Source organism: Cottoperca gobio, chromosome 4 (assembly GCF_900634415.1).
Source record: "Cottoperca gobio chromosome 4, fCotGob3.1, whole genome shotgun sequence".
Taxonomy (NCBI): Eukaryota; Metazoa; Chordata; class Actinopteri; order Perciformes; family Bovichtidae; genus Cottoperca; species Cottoperca gobio.
This window is the reverse complement of record NC_041358.1, coordinates 16100383-16120656: the sequence shown is the minus strand read 5'-3', so window position 1 is coordinate 16120656 and position 20274 is coordinate 16100383. Positions and strand designations below refer to the sequence as shown.

General features: G+C 40.6%; 2 protein-coding genes across 8 annotated transcripts in view; both read left to right on the top strand.

Moving 5' to 3' along the window:
• Window positions 1-157: 157 nt before the first annotated feature.
• Window positions 158-6524, top strand: klhl26 (kelch-like family member 26). Of its 5 annotated transcripts, none has more exons than XM_029430199.1 (3): window positions 158-449; window positions 2667-2849; window positions 3483-6524. In XM_029430199.1, exons 1-3 carry the CDS (start codon window positions 400-402, stop codon window positions 5062-5064), a joined length of 1815 nt encoding a protein of 604 aa, XP_029286059.1. In that variant the 5' UTR covers window positions 158-399; the 3' UTR covers window positions 5065-6524. The 5 variants fall into 5 exon arrangements, with proteins under 5 accessions (XP_029286059.1, XP_029286062.1, XP_029286060.1 ...); XM_029430200.1 differs by lacking the exon at window positions 158-449 and adding an exon at window positions 1435-1714; XM_029430201.1 differs by lacking the exon at window positions 158-449 and adding an exon at window positions 1435-1724.
• Window positions 6525-8467: 1943 nt separating this feature from the next.
• Window positions 8468-20274, top strand: part of crtc1b (CREB regulated transcription coactivator 1b) — a 13110-nt gene continuing 1303 nt past the window's right edge. The window contains exons 1-13 of one of the 3 annotated variants that reach the window (XM_029430390.1): window positions 8468-8662; window positions 10776-10892; window positions 11350-11469; window positions 12224-12285; window positions 12571-12665; window positions 13162-13241; window positions 13337-13380; window positions 14243-14466; window positions 15078-15229; window positions 15808-16044; window positions 16761-16847; window positions 19340-19426; window positions 19515-19689. In XM_029430390.1, the coding sequence (XP_029286250.1) occupies window positions 8537-8662; window positions 10776-10892; window positions 11350-11469; window positions 12224-12285; window positions 12571-12665; window positions 13162-13241; window positions 13337-13380; window positions 14243-14466; window positions 15078-15229; window positions 15808-16044; window positions 16761-16847; window positions 19340-19426; window positions 19515-19689 (1606 nt within the window). In that variant the 5' untranslated portion in view covers window positions 8468-8536. The remainder of the gene's footprint in view (window positions 8663-10775; window positions 10893-11349; window positions 11470-12223; window positions 12286-12570; window positions 12666-13161; window positions 13242-13336; window positions 13381-14242; window positions 14467-15077; window positions 15230-15807; window positions 16045-16760; window positions 16848-19339; window positions 19427-19514; window positions 19690-20274) is intronic. The other 2 variants (XM_029430392.1, XM_029430391.1) reach the window with 2 other exon arrangements.

Here is a 20274-nt window from a genome sequence, read left to right as displayed (position 1 = left end):
TATTTGATAGAATGCCATAAAATCTCATTCAGACATATGTTGAATGCAGGACTTGTAAACAAAGTATTTTTACACTGTGGTATTACTACTTTTAAGTAAGTGATAAGTAAATGATCTGAATACCTCTTCCACCAGTCGTTACACCAGTAGACATGTACCAGTGGCACCCCCCAGTGGCCAGAAACTGTCAGTACAGAGGAAGGCATGCAGCAAACGGCCGGTAGGAGAGGTCACCACCGTATTCACCACAGGAGAGAGGCGGCTGTTCTCTGCCCGTGCCTGAATAACAGGCTATTTTCCATACTTTTTTTAAAAACGCCCTGAACAGGCCACTCGTGCCTTTTGACCTTCTGGTAACATTACTGAAAATGCTCCATGCGTGTTGCACAGTGCTAGAAGATGGCGGAGTCAGATGGCGGGGATTGTGCTTCGAAACATCCACAGAGCAGGTGAGTGAAGCGGGGTGAGAATGTGGTGTGTCCACGGTTCTGTTCTGGTCCCTCGGTGTTACCTTGTGCGAAGCCTCGACGGCTCTGGGGCTGCAGCCCAGTTCGAGACCCGCCGGAGCGTCCCGGCGTCGCGGCTTGCCTCCAGGAAACACCGAGGAGCTGTCCTGGCCTCCAGGCATCCACACTGTCTGCTATGTCTCTGGCCAGTAGTGGAAATAAAGTAAGGATGTGACTGGTCCATTTAGAGGAGTACACATGCCTGACTCAGCCTGCTGTTTTGTAGCAGCTGAACTTCCAACACATTTTTTGATGTTTGGTGAAGCATTTCTGTTTTATTTTAATGTCAATACGCTCAATATTTTTTTGGAGATGTTGATGCACGATTGAACGGCCCCCCTAGTTAATGGAAATTCAATTCAATGGACTTTATTGGCAAGAAGGTAAAATCGTGACAATATTGTCAAAGCATTAAATAATGAGGTTACAAAGAAAAAGCTCAGAGTAAAATTAATTAAGTCCCTGTTCTGATTAGTTTACTGTTTTTATAGTAAACCTATATAACACATTCAAAGTTAGGTGCAGACAACAATGTAACAATAAAAGGCAAAGTTGCAAATTGTGAACAGAAATGGTAAAGTGAAAGTTTGTGAACTTTCTTCTTATTCGTTCTTATTTCATTTTAAATAAAATCTGATACCAAACCTTGATGTCCTGTCTCGACCCAGATGGATTGTTGAGGATGATACTGATGTCTGAGAGTTTAAAAATCGAATTGCAATATAGGCCTATCAAGCAATAGTTAAACATAAGTGCAATTTTTGGATCATTTCATTGTGGTTGTTTTTCTACTGTTGGCATGTCACAGTGGGAAAAAACACAGGTGTGAATAATATATTGAGTGATTGCTTAGTAACACCTGTGCTTTTCCTGCTATTGCAAGTCAACATGTCTGCTGTGAAAAATGACTCCTGTGACCAAAGTATTGCATGGGCCATCAGAAAACTCATACAGATTCTTCCTCAACCCTTAATTTTCATTTTAAAAGACACGTCAATAAAGGACATGAAAAAACTCACTAACTTAACAACTTTAAGGCTACTAATGGCCCATAATGCAACACTTGTTTAATGTGCAGTGCACAAATACAAATATATTTTTGATATGGTAAACCTTAAGATGAGGGGAGAGAGTCATTTTTTAACACATATATGACATAGGTGTCCTATATCACAAAGTGACTTGATACACATCATCAGCACTGGGAAGTGAGTAAAAGTAAGAAAACTGTCTTTATCTTAAACAATGTTTGAATATCGTTTATTGTATTGTTTGATCCATGTACTCACAGGCCTAAATGCTTCCGAGCTTTAGTCCATTTTTATTTAATATTTCATGACCTGATTTCTGCCCAGTATTAAATTGTGATCTGAATATGAAATTGTTGGATGTGAACAATGGGATGTGGTGAGTAGAGGCATTTTTGTCATCTGTATCTGACCTTTTATGTGATTGAATGCCATTTTGGGTTTAACAAAGCCAGTCGGGAGAGAAAGTGCCAACGAAAACTAAAATGCCAGCCGTCACAGTACAACTGTCTGATATAATTTCTACTTGAAGTGATGCCAGGAAGCTTAAAACTCTCTACCTTTTTTAGTCTTACAATCTCTTTTTCTCTCTGTCCCTGGTGATGTCACTTCTACTCAATGCAATAGGGTTTTCTATCTCTACATGTTGTTTCTGCACGCTGAGATTTTGTTTGTACGTACCTGTGGTAGTGATGTTTCCACCTACTGCCACCATGCTACATACTGGTGGATTCGTTTCTGCATTCTATGTGCAGCAGCAGCAGCGACGAGTAGTCTAAACGGAGTGATGCCATTTCTATTGATTGCAATGTTGTTCCTCTCCTGTGTGCATTCACTAATGCAAAGACACTTTACACTAAAGACTGACTGTGGTAGATTAGATTACATTTCCACCACAGTATTGTGTGCATCTATACCTTAAGTTAACACCAAACATTAGATATTCTCATACAGACCACATTTTAATATTTTTGAGCCTGCTTGGTCAGAGCAGCTTTTAGCTCTATACATTATATTGAAAAATTAGTGTGCAAGTTCAGTCAAGAATTGAAACCCTGGAAAAATAAGGGAGTTTTATTATGTAGGATTTCTTGATTTACTCATTGTGACAAGGCCATTGTTTTCTTTCCAGTATGGCTAACAAGAATAGCACCCTGCGCTGTACATTCTCTGCATCAAGCCACAGTGCCACCCTCCTCCAGGGCTTGTCGGTCTTGCGTGCTCGAGGCCAACTACTTGACGTTGTGCTGGCCATCAATGAGGAGCGCTTCCAGGTCCACAAAGCTGTGCTGGCCGCCTGTAGTGATTACTTCAGGTTAGTCTGAATCACAAGACTTCTCACCGTCCATTTACATTTTAAATCGGAAGCTCTTAGCCGATGCTCTTATCCAGAGCAATTTAAACTGAGTGCACTGTTCGAGTAAGCTGCATTCTGCAGATCAAATGGAATATTAAGAGCAATTCAGTCGGGGAGGAAGGTAAAGGGAGGAGAAATGTGAAACTCACAACAAAATGCAAAATGATGCACTCACTTGAGCTTGTTTGCTTTCATTTTGTCTTTAATCAGAGCCATTATACTTAACTGAATTTATGTCTACAGAGTTCCTACTGATTATAGAAGTTGTAAGAATAAGTATTACAAAAGTGAGGACCTTTTTTAAAAAAACAAAACATAAATTATTAAACATAAATTAAATAAATGTACAAATGGGTGACATAAAAATGGGGCCAAATATACTTTTCACTTTGTTATGCACACTTTTCGCATTAGATAGTTTGTAGTTAAGCTGCTATGGACAGCTAAACAAAACAGTGATCCAGAAGAAAGCTTCACATCATACAAGTGCTCTGACTTAGTTATGGAAAGTCATACAAAATTCATACCTTTTTAGAAGATGTGCATTTATAAAAATGTTATTTAGTTAACTGACTTGTTTTTGTGTTGCAGAGCAATGTTTACCGGAGGCATGAGGGAGTCAAATCAAGATACCATTGAACTGAAGGGTCTCTCCGCCCGTGGGCTGAAACATATCATTGACTTTGCCTACAGTGCAGAGGTCACTTTAGACCTGGACTGTATTCAGGATGTCCTTGGGGCAGCCGTGTTCCTTCAGATGGTCCCAGTTGTGGAGCTCTGTGAGGAGTTTCTCAAGTCAGCGATGAGTGTGGAGACCTGCCTGCACATTGGCCAGATGGCCACCACCTTCAGCCTGTCTTCCCTCAAAGAGTCTGTGGATGCCTTCACCTTCCGCCACTTCCTCCAGATTGCAGAGGAGGAGGACTTTCTGCACATTCCCATGGAGCGCCTCGTCTTCTTCCTGCAGAGCAACAAACTGAAGAACTGTAGCGAGATCGATCTCTTCCACGCCGCCATCAGGTGGCTCCAGTATGAGGAGTCTCGCCGGGCTCAAGCCAGCAGTGTCCTCTGCCATGTGCGCTTCCCGCTCATGCGCTCCACGGAGCTGGTGGACAGCGTTCAGACGGTGGACATCATGGTGGAGGACGTGCTGTGCCGCCAGTATCTCCTAGAAGCCTTCAATTACCAGATTCTTCCCTTCCGACAGCATGAGATGCAGTCTTCGCGGACACTCATACGTTCTGAAGTCTTTTCAGTTATCACCTTTGGCGGCACGCCCTACACTGACAACGACCGCACAGTGAGCACCAAAGTGTACCATCTCCCTGACATGGCTTCCCGGCAATTCAAAGAGTTAACAGAGATGGACACGGGGTGCAGCCACGCTTGTGTTGCCGTACTTGATAACTTTGTGTACGTCGTTGGTGGACAGCACTTACAGTACCGCAGTGGCGAGGGGGCGGTAGACAGCTGTTTCCGCTATGACCCGCATCTGAGCCAGTGGTTGCGCATCCAACCATTGCAGGAGGCTCGTATCCAGTTTCAGCTCAACGTGCTACATGGACAGCTGTACGCCACCGGAGGGCGCAATCGATCTGGCAGTCTGTCATCTGTAGAGTGTTACTGCCCAAAGAAGAACGAGTGGACTAATGTGGAACCATTAAAACGCAGGATTTGGGGTCATGCAGGGACTCCCTGTGGGGAAAAGCTGTATATCTCAGGGGGTTATGGCGTCTCGTTGGAAGACAAGAAAACTCTTCACTGCTACAACCCAGCGTCAGACCAGTGGGACTTCAGAGCTCCAATGAATGAACCCAGAGTGTTGCATGCCATGATCAGCACCAGGGATCGGGTTTATGCTCTGGGCGGGCGCATGGATCATGTAGACCGTTGTTTTGACGTGCTGGCGGTCGAGTATTACATTCCAGAGAACGACCAGTGGACCACCGTCAGCCCCATGAGAGCAGGGCAGTCTGAGGCCGGCTGCTGTTTACTGGACAGGAAGATCTACATCGTGGGGGGCTACAACTGGCACCTGAACAATGTCACAAGCATTGTGCAGGTGTACAACACAGAGACAGACGAATGGGAGAGGGATTTGCACTTCCCAGAATCCTTTGCTGGCATCGCTTGTACACCAATTATTATTCCACAAAACGCCACACAACGCTAACCATCCGACCTGTGACTGTGAAGATTTGCCGACCACTGACTCAACAAGGTGTGTGTGTGTGTGTGTGTGTGTGTGTGTGTGTGTGTGTGCGTGTGCGTGTGTGTGCGCACATTTATTTGAGAAAATGACCTGAAAAGCTACTAAGCAGCATTACTCAGATTGGTGTATTATTTTTCTATCCTTGTTTTGTTCAAGTGTGTTTATCAACAGACAATCCTTCATTAATAGAGCAATTTTGATTTTAAATTTATTTTATGTGAAAACTGTTCAGGATCTTAACACAAGACATTTATGATAGTGATACAAGCACGAGCACAAGCAAGGACAATTTTGATGCATTCAAGGGGAAATGCTTATAGCAAGGTTAAGTTCAGAGTAATTTCCTGTTTTTTTTATTTATAATTAATTGATTTGTAATATTATCTGCAAATCTAACAGCAAAGATATAGGTTCTCTTCTGGAATAGTATTATAGTTTTACCAATCAAGGGCTGAAGTCAGATAGCACAAATTGTCTCATTTTTTTAATGGAAGTTTTGAGTTAAATTGTGTGTTTGCAAAAGGTATTAACAGACTGAACCTTTTTATAATGTTAGACAACTTGATTGTACAGTTGTGAATGTTTTATTAGTTGTTTTCTTCTTTTTTGACTGAAGATCTCACTGCTGTATGTCTCCTCAAATGTACTAATCAAGAAACCACAATGCACAGTAATGATTGCACAAATGAACATGAGTAGTGTTTGTGTTTTTACTTGGAATCACATATTCAATGTGGGAGTTTGTTTTTTTGGGGGGGGGGTTTTCTACTGCCCTTGTGTATCCTGAGCTGAAACCCCCGCTGACACACTAATTGTTCTCTCAGTCAACATAAGAAACCAGTTTGGAACTCTTAAGGCAGCTATATAAATCATTCATGTTTTTCAGTTGTAATGTCAGTATGTGCTGCTCTTTATGTTAAACAAGTGCTGCATCTTGTGTAACACACATTATGTCCCTTAACTAACACAATAAGGGGACATTGGATATTTAACAATACAGATTTAACATCTAAAATAGTATCAAAAAAATCAAATTTCCCCAGAAAAAGTATTTAAACGATCCATTTGCTGACTTTGATACCGGCTTTTTTTTTGTTTTTTTGACTGCATTGCTGCACTTTTCAAAGCAGTATTAATCAGACATCTGATTCTGCTGCTGAAGATATTGATATACTTAATGTGTGTGTACGGAAGAAGCAAGATTAATGTTCTTCCTTTTTTAAATGTGATCATCAACACAATGGTGTCCATTTAAGAACATGTTTCTCCTGTTGCCTTAGTGTGTATTTGTCTTGTGTCCCAGTAAAAGCACATGATTTCGTTCACGTTCAATATAAAGGAAACTGTCAAAGAGGAATGTACACATTTGTGAAGCTTTATGTGCATCCTTTATTAAAGGTGTGTCATGTATTAAAAATACCCTTCAGGTGCTTTTTCTGTCCTTATTTTTGAAAGGATGATATATTTTCACAAGTCAACTGAAGCACAGTGTCTTACATTATGAAAGATTGTTGAAACTATTTGTATCCACAGACTCCAAAAGACACTTAAAGGACAAATGAACTATTGTCATCAATTAATTTACAGATTCTTTTCTTCTATTATTATGTATTAATTTGTCTTAAAATGTCTTGTGTCCAACCAACAGTTCAAAGCCAAAATATATTCAATTTACAGTGATATTAAACAGAAAAGTGTCAAACCCTCATAATTGAGAAGCTGTACGTATTATGATAATATTGATAATAAATGATAATGTTAATGCAAATATAACTGCACATTATGATACTAAAGATAATGATTTGAGTATGATAATCTTAGTGCGAAAAAAGTATAGGAGCTTCTTCAGGAGAAACCTCCGCTGCTGGCATTTCTTGAGAATCTCCTCTGTGTTGAAAGCAAATTTCAGCAGGTTGTCGAAGATTGTGCCCAGATACTTACATTCCTCTACAATCTCTACAGGCTTCCCTCTGAGCTGTGGTGCTGTGATGAGAGCAGAGATAGGAGAACTGTAATATATTTTCTTTTATTACAATTTTTTTTTTTTGCTTTGCCATTTACATTCCCTCTTCCGCTGTACTTCGCGAAGGGTGGCGACACACACCTACAGTCAGAGGAAAGGAGTGGGGTGAACCCCCACACCCCCGGCGCACGGATCTCTTCAAGCCTCTTCTATACAATATATAAAGTAGGGAGTCCCTGCACCACGCTACACCAGTTTGAAGGTCCTTGGCCTGAAAAACATTGAAGACCCCTGGTGTAGAGCATGAAGAGCAGGGGTGAAGGGACACAATCCTGCAGGGAGCCAGGCTGTAGTGTCGGGGGCTTTGAGATGCTTATGTATGGTGTCTATAATGAATGCTTTTGCATTGCCAACCCCATCTTTGAGTCTGTTGCCCGGGTGTTATGGTTTTTGAGGACCCTCTCCAGATCCACAGGCCTGAGGTCCTTCAGGACCTTGATAGTGATAGACCACCAGTCCAGCCTTTCTCTGAACTCGGTTCAATTCGGAAATATCAGAGAAAAGGATCATTCACAAAATACTGAGCATAGGACAGACAGATAAACAATACCTCTCACCCCTTTCATGCCTTCCTGGATGAACAGAGGAACACCTCCAGCAACAGACTCCACAGACAACACCATAGACCAGTATAAAATAGATTAATACCACCAAGTAGGGCTGTGTACAATATTTGCAAGAATCTGGCACTACAATACGTATCATCATACAGGAGTTACAATTCAATATATTTCGATACTGTAAGCAAGGCGCTATATTGCAATTAAAAAAATAATAATTTTAGGAAAACAACTACAACGCTTCCTTTAGTTATCGCCTCTGCATTCAGTTCATAGATTGTTTTCTTTTTTAATTTTCTTGTAGCTTGTAACATTTGAAACATAGCAACACAGGATACACCTTTGCAGATTATCAGTTTAATTTATATAAATGTATAGAGATGTATATTTAAATATATAAACCCCTTATTTTTTTCATTTATTTTGATAACATATATTGCATTATAGTATATGTATGTTTTTTTTCTCTGCGAGATCTTGTATGTTCTTTAATGTGTGTGTGTGTTCAATAAAAAAAAGATACAGCTTTGCAGTGTTTTTACATTGCATATAATTTCATTCAACTTTCATTACTCAATGCATCCTTGAAAAAAACATACTATATTTCTAATTTTATATTATAAATGTAAACTTTGCTTTAATCTATATGCACAATATACGACTATTTACACTATGTACAGTACATGTCGTTGTACATATCAAAAATATTGGACACAAAACTATGTTTTTTTATTCTCACGCTGCCTCAAACTCGGGGTTATTGTCAAGTCAACGACCGTACGTGATGACGACACCAGAAGACGTAGCGGTGGTGTGTAACGTAACATTCCATTGAGAAGAAGAGGGAAAGATGGCGTCCTCTAACAATCCTCGCAAATTTAGCGAAAAAATCGCTTTGCATAATCAGAAACAGGCGGAGGAAACTGCTGCGTTTGAAGAAGTGATGAAAGACCTAAACATCACCAGAGCTGCACGGGTAAGACCTGCACACCCCGGCTGTTTACGTTTTGTCGTATCGCTGTTTGGCAGCTGTCGAGCGCTGCGGAGATGAATCTGAATGTTGGGATGCTAAGTAGCTAAAGTTGATATTAACGTCCTTGGCTGCATCAATTCTCCACCAAATTATGTTTTATCTCAGCGTGTCTATCGTCAAATCATGCTAGGCGTTATTCAGATATAACAAGCTACTTGTGTGCAGCGTTAACTAGCTTAGCTAGCTTGCTGGAGCTGTGAATGAAGTGCACCTGTGCTGGTTTGACCAGTCACTGCTGTCATTTCGTTAGCAAACAGATCTGACATGTAAATAACTGTACAACAACATGTTTGGGAAGTCAGCTGCTGCTAGATTGAAGCAATATCTGTCAGAGGTCTGTTATCATTTGCTAGCCAACCAGATGTTATTACCAGCTTTCCCAGTTGTGATTTTTTTTTTCCTCCCTGTCAACCATCCTCTAGTACTATAAGCGTAACAGGATTTGTTATTGATAATACTTTTGACTTTACATTATCATGGGAAATGTAGTGTTTGGTTTCTTCATAAATACAAGAAAAGTATAATTATTTCTTTTTGTAACTGTAACAATAAAAAACTTTTGTTTTGGTTTCCTGAAGGATGTTGAGCAATATGTGAAACTACTTTCTCATTCGGCTAACAAAAAGATTATCAAGACAAAAAAATAATTTGTCTAGTGTGATATACCTCTGGCTCTTGTGTTATGGTTCTATTTGTATACTATCCCATCTATACTGAATCTGTATAGGGTTATTTTGTTTATATAAATAAGAAACTTATAATAAAATATATCAGCTTAACATTAACCGTTACATTAGCTCTGTAGCATAACAGCTAGCTTTTTTAGTTTTTTTTAACAATAAGCAAATATCATAAAATAAATACAGCTTGTAAAAAAACAACCCACATGCCTGTTATAATATCATCACATCTACAATTAAATGTAGTTAGTGTATGTTAGGTCAGGGCAACTTTCTCCCATCAACAGTAAATACTTGCCTTATCCCTTAAGGTTGTAACTTGGAACTGATAATATTTTTTGATCCATTGATAGAAACTAATTGATTTTGATAATTTGTTAATTATTGAATTATTCATGTATTATGCTATATTTCCAAATGTTTTGGTTCCTGCTTTTCAAATGCGAGGATTTGCTGCTTTTCTCTGTTTTATATAATTATAAAATGAATAATTTGACATTTGTGACTTTACAAAACAAGCTATTTTAAGACATCACTATGTCAACACTATACAATTGTGTAAATGTCTTTTAACAATCAAACATTTTTTAAATAGAATATAATGAAAGACATTTAGTTTGCAATCATATAAGACAGACTAAAGCAAGAAACATTTTAGAAGCGGGAAAAACAGAATGTTTGGATTTTTTACTATAAAAATGACCGAAACTATTAATCAATTATCAAAATTGTTGGCATTTATTTTTCTGGTGATCAACTAATCAATTATTCGACAAATTGTTTCAGCTCTATTAACCACAGAAGAAGGAACATCTTGTTGCCAGGAAATGTTTGGGCTAATTATTGGCCCAATTGCTGGAAATGATGCCCACTTACCGCACGCTGCATCAGTGTGAATTTGAGCTGTACTGTCATTTACTGCAGGAAAAAACCCCAAAATTTAAGACAGTTTTGTGGTCTCTGCCAGATTTCTTTGTGTTGCCATCCCAACATCAATCCATTGCTTTTGTTCGGATCATTATCACAACTTCATTATAAGTAAAAGAGCACTTCCATCACAGTGTTTTTGTAATAACATACGTGACTTTTGTGACTGGTTTTGTGTTAAGACACATGGCCAATGTAATCACCAGGTGTATTACATGGAAGGACTGGAATCACACCAGCTGACGTGATTTTTTTTTTTCTTTGCTTTGAAAGATGTTGTTTGCCTCTTGATTGTTCATGAAACTGCCTGTCTCATCATGTTTCATCTGTCAATTAATCTTTCATTTCACCACTGTGGACTGGCAAGCATCGTTTATTTTTAGCATCACTTTATTTGTGAATCAGATCAGTCATTCACTCATGCTTTCATGCAATTTTACTTTGCACAGTTGCAGTTACAGAAGACCCAGTATTTGCAACTAGGGCAGAATCGTGGACAGTACTATGGAGGCTCACTGCCCAATGTCAATCAGATTGGAAATGGCAACATTGACCTGCCTTTTCAGGTGAGCCCCTAGCCTCTCTCGGCTGGTAAATCAATGGTTTGTTCTCGATCAGTGTACCTTGCTTAGCTGTTGGTGATAATATTGGACATACAAAGGTTGCAGTTATCTGTAGTATTGTTGAAAGATTGGCTCAAAACAGAGACGTCTGCAGGCTTAGTTTAGTCTGCAGACGGCTGCATAGTCCGACCAGGTTTATCAAGGTTCAGGAGCCAGAAGTGTGTAGTTCTACCCTGCAGTGTAATTTGGTTCCTAAATTTAGTTTATCATTGCTTGTCATGGCTTTCCATCTTTAAATACATTTGCCAACTCGAGCATCAGTATGGGGGGCCCATGGCTTGACTCATTTTGAAATGAACACATTTGCACCATTAATCCTAAAACATTTATCCTAAGACGTAGTTTTGTTGTGTTAGTAAGCTGTTTTGCTCGCCTCACTCACCTGCTGTGTTCACTCTAGAACTCGGTGCTGGATACCAGTCGGACAACAAGGCACCACGGGCTGGTGGAGCGTGTTTACCGCGACCGGAACCGCATCACGTCTCCTCACCGCCGGCCAGTCGACAAACATGACCGCCAGATATCCTTTTTTTGAGGCTACTTGAACATCTGAAGGCTCGCCCCTTCAGTCTTTTGTGTAATTTAACAGGTTTCATCTGATTTACTGCTCCTTCTCTAGTGTTGCTATTATTAACTCAGAACTCAAAATGCTCACAGCCACAAATACAATGAAATTTCATTTTATTTTTATAGATGGAATGACGAACTTGAACATGAATTTGTAATTCGGGATTTAAAATGATATGGGAGGCTCCTCCAGCTCTGGCTTTTCATTCGCATTAGCCATATAATGATATGCAGTCTGGTATTTACATGCTTGACCTAATGGTCAATAACAAACTGCTAAAGCATTCCAGGAGAAACTTTCACCTGTTACTTAGTCTGGGATCAGAATGTATCACACTAAATAACACCTTTTAAACTGAAGTCATGTCCCAAATGGCTTTTAAGGAATTAATAAATAAGTAAAACAATTAACATTTGAGAGAGTGAAGCAGTTTAGTTTAGCCTGATTCACATACAGTGGTATGGTCTCAGTTGTATATGTAGGGCTAACGCATAACAAAAACCACCAGATGTGGTCATTGAAAGAGGAGAAATCATCTCTGCATTGTTGAACAGATTTTGAACAAAGGGTGAGGTGTGTGTGCGTGTGCGTGTGCGTGCGTGTGCGTGTGTGTGCGTGTGGCGAATCAGCCAGCAGACAAGAAAGTGTGGATGAGCTGAGATCCATTTTTCATCCCCTCTGCTTTATTCGCCTTAACTATATTCACATTGACAGCTGTCCTTACAGCTCAGTTTACCTCTCCCCACCGCCAGATACTAGCTGGAGAAGGTAAGCCAACCCCCTTTGTCCATATGCCAAAATGATAACTAGGACACACAACAACACAGCTCAATTACAAAAATTCAATCACATGACTCTGTGCATCCTTGTTGGTACAACATTTCCAACCTCCACTAACACAAAGAAGGCCACATATTGAGCAGTATGACGGCAAATAAAGGTCTGTTACAGAATGTGGGTCTTCTTGGATTTGATGCTGGAGAATTGGCTCTCTGCCAGCCTTGGGGATTTGCCAGTGATTTTGCTGACATCTCATCTTTCTAACACATACAGGACAAATTCGGACTCTGCCTTACACCAGAGCGCCATGAATCCCAAGCCCCAGGAGGTGTTTGCAGGGGGATCACAGGAGCTGCAGCCTAAACGAGGTAATGGAAGATCCAGTTAGAAACACACGGAGCCACATTTATTTATTAATGTGCAATGTTCTAATGCAGGCTGCAAACTTTAAATGACTTAAAAGGGTTGAAGTAGACTCCTAATGAAATATTTATGTAGTAAATGAATACTGATCCTGGGTAAAGAACTGCTTTAGCATGCTGCTACAGTACTCTGTAGAGAAGTAACATCTCTGAATAGAGCTGACTCAGGATGAGCCAGAGAAGGGGATCAATAATTCACTGATTATCCCTGGATTATGTCTTTTGATGTGTGAGGCTCTCGTATACTGTAGCCAAGATTGGCTGGCATCCACTCTGTGTCTGGTGGTGGTCACCTTGCTATTTTTAGATGCTCTGAAATCTAGTGCACAGCTATATCCTGCCTGACTGGTTCAGATATTGATGACTCATTTCTTGCCCTGATTTGTATTGTTGTGCATTCTATCGTCTAAAAGCAACTGTGTCTTGCTGTTTCACCAATTAGTACTGCTGCTAACGGTGCCTGGGACGGAGAATTCGGAGTCAAACGAAGATGCACAGGAACAGTTGTGGGATGACGAGAAGGTACTGATGGGAAAGGGAAAGGCTAACAAGGAGTACACTTTTTTTTAATGTAAACCACCTCAGATTTTCCGCTCTTTATTATGTTTTCTCCTCAGGATGAATTATCAAAGCCCAACACATGTGATGTCCCGGGAATCAAGTGAGTGGTTTATTGTTTTATTGTTCTTTCCAGTGAAACACCACTGGAGGATAGCAGCCCGTCAGTCACACAGCCATAAATAAGACTGGTAGAAGTACACTGCAAACATGCTGGATAGGCACTTTAACATGTGCCCTTGGTACTATGGGAAATACTTTATTATGGTGGTCAGATTACTCTTCATCACTTGTGTTTATCAGAATAGCTCTACCCCATTTATTGTGTATAATAAATTATCTTTCAGTATAGATGGGCATGCTATTGTTTACATTTACAACTTTACATGACAAGCACAATCAAACGACTGGTCATGTACCGAGCTATGTGTGAAGGGAATTTACTCCCATATCACAGAAGAAAGCAGCAAAGTTCTATTCAACATGTTAGTAATACAGCATCTTTTAACTAGACAAAGTGTTAAAGAGATGTAGAAACTAATATGGGTTAGTTTTGAACAAAATACAAATGTGAGGTTGATTATGTTGATGGGTCTTGTGGATGTGGAGGGTTTGTCTGTGGAACGGGGAATACCGGAGTGAAACGGGCTGTTTCCCATGTACTTTGTTGAAGGATGTAGGATTTGCAATGAGTCGGGGACACTGGAGTGTAACGGCCCACTCCAATTCTTTCTCATACCTGAATTGTCAGGAGCTTGTCTTGTCTGTGTGTTTTTTAATCTTGTGCTGTTTTTTTTTCTTGCATGGTCACTATGTAAGTCTGTTTTGTGGACTTCAGGGAGAATAGCTGCTGCAATGCTGTAGCTATTGGGGATCCTAACAAACTAATATCGTGATCGATTGATCAGAAGTAGGGTGATATGAGAACAGCTTTGCTCCTGTCTGACGGCACTTGGGTCTTTTAGTATATTCCCCTCACCAGACCAGGAGTTGAACCCGTCCGTGCTCCCAGCTGCACACAACACCGGTGGTTCGCTGCCTGACCTGACGAACATCCAGTTCCCCCCTCCACTGTCCACCCCGCTGGACCCCGATGACAGCGTGGCTTTCCCCTCCCTCAGCTCGTCCACCAGCACGGGCAGCCTGACCACAAACCTCACCCACCTGGGCATCAGCGCTGCCAGCCATGGTAATAATTATTATTTGAAAACAGTAAAACTTTAGTGCACCTTCATCAGGTGAGGTCACGGGACAAAGGAAAACTCCAGTCCACTTAACTTGCATTCAATTGCATTTTGATCAACACAATACATGTTCCTTATACAAAAAGCCATCAATTAAGTGATGTAAGTAAGTATTAGAAGATATTAGAGCTGCAACAATTAGTCCACTAATTGATTAGTCGATCGACAGAAAAGTAATGTGCAATTGTTTTGATGATGGATCAAAAATTGCTGTTTTCAGTCTCTCTCTGTTTTTATATGATATTAAACTGAGTATATTTGGGGTTTGGAACTGACAATACAAGATATTTAAAGACTTTGAGAAACTGGGATGGATTTTTTTCATAATTTTCTGGATGATTAATCTGAAAAATGAATCGGCATATGAATGGATGTTGAAAATAATGATTAGTTGCAACCCTAGAAGATATTACAGCTAGAGGTGGCCGATATGACATTGATCGATGAAGGTTTGGCTTGTTTTGGGTTTTAACTTTACAGAACTTAGTTGGTTTGAGTTGAGTGAGATACAAAGAAATCTCTTAATGTGTACTCTGTAATGGGTTTTCCTCACCAGGGATCCCCACCTCCTCTCAGCCCACCATGACTGTAACAGCACAGCGCCGGCAACCACCCGTGGTGCCACTCACCCTCACCTCTGACCTTCATCTCCAACAGTCCCCACAGCAGCTTTCCCCCACCCTCTCCTCACCCCTTAACATCACACAGGTAAGCGAACGTAGAGGGGACACCCCAAAATACAAAAACCAAACATTTTCTCTATTACCTGCGGTGCTATTTATCAATCAAGATTTATTTTGGCTCGACTGTAATGGAACTAGATGGCACTCAGCTTGTGGCACGATACAGTTGGCGGGTGTCGTTCGATAGAAAGAAAATGGTTGCTACATGAGACTGCTCACAACTGGTTATCCGAGTAACCGGGTCAATATTTCTGCAGAGAGACAGTGCTTTTTTAAAATCTATTCTTTTGGTGCTTTGAACCACAAGCCGAGTGCCATCTAATTCCATTTTATATTTGAAAGAATATAAAAATTGGCAAATCACACCAAAACAATCTTGATAAAAAAATAAATGGGAACTGTCCCTTTTCTTTTTTTAATTGTGGCCTAAAGCGTTGCAGTTTTTGTTTGCTGCACGCCACTGTTATCCTCACACTGTTGGCTAAAGAGAGTACGTCTCCCACACTAGTTTTTTTGTAACAGTGGAACCTGTCACTACACTGAAATAATCCTCCAGTACATTCAACGTATATCTCATTTTAGTCTATGTGCATCCTTCTTCAGGTCGTGCCAACAGAGTCGTTGACCCTGGAGCAGCAGCTCTCCCAGTTCCCCCTGTTCAACCAGCTGACGGCTCAGGCCCAGGCTCAGCTGCTCAGTGACCTCCTGAAGCAGCACCAGGCCCTGCAGCCGGGCATCCAGCTCATCACCTTGCCAACTCTGGCCTCCCCTGGTACCACTGCTAGCAGCCCCTCCCCAGACAGCCAGAGCCAGACCACCGCCAGCATCAGTATCGGCTCGGTAAGACACCAGGAAGTCTAGTCACAAAGTGGAAGCAGAGATATCGATTAATTTGATGAAATGACTGGATGGACCATTTTGCTTATTCTTAAGCTTCTGTTAATTTTGCCACCTAATTGTGCTGAAAGTTCTTCAGCTACACAGAATACATCTCAGTTAATATCTCCACACCCTTTTTATGCTACTGGGCTTTGACACTGATTTGTCATTTTGAAAAATAACATTACATTATTAGGAGAAATATATCGTTACTCTTGACTAGATAAGTATGCCTTTTTACTTCAGTTACCTTCAAAGCAGAACATTTTATTACTTGTGTAAAGTTCACATTAAGGAAGATTCCTGCAGGTCCTTTAAAGTTGACTATATCTTCTCACTATTTAGTATTTTGTATCATTTTGTCAGCTTTTGTGTGGGTTAACTTTCAGATGTAGTTGGTTGAATGTGCTGATATAAGCTTATAAGATACAGAAATACACCACTTTAACGTTACCATTTAACTACAGTAGGACCAGCAGATGCTACGATTCTACAATCACATTTTCCAGAAGTGCAAACAAACGTATCTGGTGGTGATTGGTAATATTTCCCACCTATACACACACTATACATATTGAGCAGATGCAAGCCTGATGTCCTCTCACATCCCATCCTTTTGAGATTTGTGTGTGACCGGCATGAAGCTTAGTGCTAGCTAACCCTCTTCCCTCCAACAGTACCGCAATCAGACTGGCTCACCAGCCACTCAGTCTCCAACCTCCCCAGTCTCCAATCAAGGCTTCTCCCCCGGCGGCTCGCCTCAAGTAAGGGCCCACCCACCGAGCTAGCTGCTGTTTGGGGAAGGGCTTTGTGCCTGGGGGAAAGCTAATTGTAGATGAGTTTAGGCTGCTTTTCATCCTCTGTATCAGCAGTTAACCACTCATGGTGTCAACAGCTGCATAACTCATTTCTTCATCACAACTGTCACTTTTCACTGTGTGCATGACAACATGGCGATAGTTTGTTGATGGAGGCCCCGACCTGTTAATAGACTTCAGATGTTAATCTTTCAGCGAGTAAATTTCAAGTCTTTTTGTATGCGCCACACAAGATTGAGATACTTCTCTCATGTGGATGAGCTGCAGTGATGAGGGGTCTGAGATTGTTTACCTCCGTTTTTTCATTACCATTAATAATGTTCTTTATTGCGATGGAAGAGAAAATAATATTTCTAACTGGCATTCTACAGCACTGAAACTTATAAAGCATACTATGATATGAAGCATACTAACCCTAACCCTATGCACAGCATAGCTGTATGTCGTTTAAATGTTCAAGTTGCTGAAGCACTTTTTTTGACAAATGCCCGTAAAGTGCCGTATTATTTTGGAACTGTGGAAAGTTGGAAACAGTTTCCACACCGGCTTTGTATGGTTGCAATAACGGTGGTATGTGCAAATGGTTTTCCCTCCGTGTCATTGTCAGAGGGCTCTCCGGGCGCTGGCGTTTAGCCGTTAGTCTTTTGTGAGTCAAGAACTCCGAGCTGCTAGTTGGAGCATTAGGGCAAAACTCAGTTTACATCTACTATTCACATACACACAAACAAAACATAGCGCTCTCCCCGCTGGGGGAAAGTCATCAGAGCTTTATCCCGACTTCAGTAAAACATTTGGCAGAAAGGCAAAGGCAGCATCCATGTGTTTTAATAATTGGATAATTGTTTTTCAAGGTGTAAGGCCACTTCATGGCAAAAGGCCACATCAAGAAAAGCAATTACTTTGTCAAAAGCTGAAAAAGTTATCAATGGGCATAAATATATTTTACATTGATAGAATATAGTTAACAGATGATTTAGTTGGTGCCTTGTGGAGTTTTCTTGTCAACAAACAAAAGTATATTCAATGTTATTCACCCAAACTGCATTGTGTGTGTATCCTTGAGGTCTAAAAAACATGTTGGATATATTCCAGCATTGTTTATCTCCATGTTTATTAACTAGCAGTCTTCTTCTTCACTGTCTTTGTTGGTGCCTTGCTGCATATCTTGGCTTGTTACCCCGACTTGCAGATCAGTGGAGTATTGTGAATCCATTAGCAGGAATGTATATCGCAACACAAGATAAACGGAACAAGGAGCCACTCATAGAAAAACAGCTCTATAACCTTTTAAAGTGAGAACCAGCTAATTCCACGTTTATGTTTTCCCCGTTAAAGGTTTCTTTTGGGGGAGTTTTTCCTTATCCGAACCAGGCAAATTGAGGCTCACATAATAAAATGTACTTGACTTGACATGGTATGCGAGAATACAATTAAAAAGGGAGGAAGTACATTTTTAAAGGTACAGGTCGAACTCATCTAAATTCTGGGCTTTCGTGTACTGATTACGTTTATATTAAGATTAAGCCTCTGGTGCATAAGTGACTAAAATGCCAGTCACACAGTGTTGGTGCTTTTCTCATTGCAAGAATATTTCCAAGGGAAATTCCAGTATTTGTCAAACTGGGCAGTGTTCTCATACTTTTTGTCAATTGTGACAATTTGGAAATTGACATTTTACTCGCCGTTCCCTGTTGTAGAGATTTGGAAACGTCGTCATTATTCGAGAAATCATCTAAAACACATTGTCTTTGATTCAGACTGAGAAGAAATGTAGGTTCATAGCAGCGCACTGCATAACACAGTGGATCCAATACAGTAGGTAGTTGAATCAGCCCGAAAGCTGCTCTACCTACTGTGGATACGCTTCGGTAAAACAGTTTCTTAAAAACCTGTTTGAGATTATTTCTGTTAAACTGAAGCCGTTTGGAAAGCTGGCGGCTCAGAGGTGATGAGTTAAGTGCTACGATGAGCGATAGTCGTAATGGACAAAAATGTCAGAATAACACTCAGGTTGACAAATACTAGATTTTCTTCTTTTTAAACGAGTTGATTTGTGTTTGTGTCGTAGTGAACAGGGCTGCCGCGGTCAACACATCACTGTTTTGTATCCATGTGGGACAAACAACCACATGGTCATATTTCCATTTCATGTCTTTTTGTATTTTATTTTTGCCTCCTTTTTTTTTTTATACCATTAATAGGTGTTAAAGAGCATACATTTTTCAAGTGTTTCATCAGCCTCCTCTTTTTGTCTCTGAACCCCGACAGCCTTGGTCATGAAACCCATTTGCTTCTTTGGGCGCTGCTCAGTCTGACAGTTGTGTGTTTTGCTCGTGTTTTCTGTTATTCTGGCTAATTAACAAAAGTTGTGGCTTTAATTGTAGCTGCTTTTTTTTGACATTTGTTCTGAATTTTGGGACTTCCTTCTCTTCATCCAGCACATTCCCATGGTGGGCAGTATATTTGGCGACTCCTTCTATGATCAGCAGTTGGCATTGAGGCAGACCAACGCACTTTCTCACCAGGTGACGAGAGCACGCAACAAATAAGTAACAATGACAGAAATGTTTTCCTCAGATAGTCCTTGACTGTAACATGTTGTACTTTTTTAAGCTGGAGCAGTTCAACATGATCGAGAACCCTATCATCTCCAACAGCCTTTACAACCAGTGCTCCACCCTCAACTACACACAGGCAGCCATGATGGGCCTCACCGGGAGCAGCCTGCAGGACTCGCAACAACTCGGCTACAGTAGCCACGGAAACATCCCCAACATCATCCTAACAGGTAGCGACACCACAGGTCCATCAGATACTCTTTTACCTTATGAAATGATTAAGTCCTGCACCTCCTATAGAAACAACACAATCAGGGCTAGAATCAAAGCTGCGCCACATGTTGGGCTGTAAACATGGATTGAATTAATTCTTCAAGCTCAAGCAAAGCCATCTGTCGTTTGCGTTTGTTGGTTTTATGTTCAGTAACCTAAAGCTAAATTATATTGTGTTGCAGTGTTTGAACTATAAATACATAATGTGTTAGAGTGTATTTATAGTTAGGTGCAGGATGTAAATAACAATGATGAATTTTAGTTTTTTTTTTATTGCGAGACAAAATGGATCCGAGAATCTCCATATTGCGAAAAATATGTCCAATGAGGCATTAAACACGAGCGGTCGGACATCCAACACAGGTTACAGACTTCTGGTCCCAACTGTGACCGGCTGAGCTTGCTGTAGTTGTGTACACATGCGGTATGGTTTTTACCTCTAAATAAAATACTTCAGATAATCTGGCTAAACTGTTTATACGACCTGCATGATTGTCAGTCCACCTGTACTTGTTGCCCCATTGGACCCGTTTTTAGTGATG

Bases quoted from the DNA above. Each gene is read 5' to 3' on its own strand.
- klhl26 (XM_029430199.1), top strand. From the start codon at position 400: ATGGCGGAGTCAGATGGCGGGGATTGTGCTTCGAAACATCCACAGAGC. The intron at 450-2,666 runs GTGAGTGAAGCG...TTTTCTTTCCAG, and splicing joins TCGAAACATCCACAGAGCAG to TATGGCTAACAAGAATAGCA. The intron at 2,850-3,482 runs GTTAGTCTGAAT...TTTGTGTTGCAG, and splicing joins GCCTGTAGTGATTACTTCAG to AGCAATGTTTACCGGAGGCA.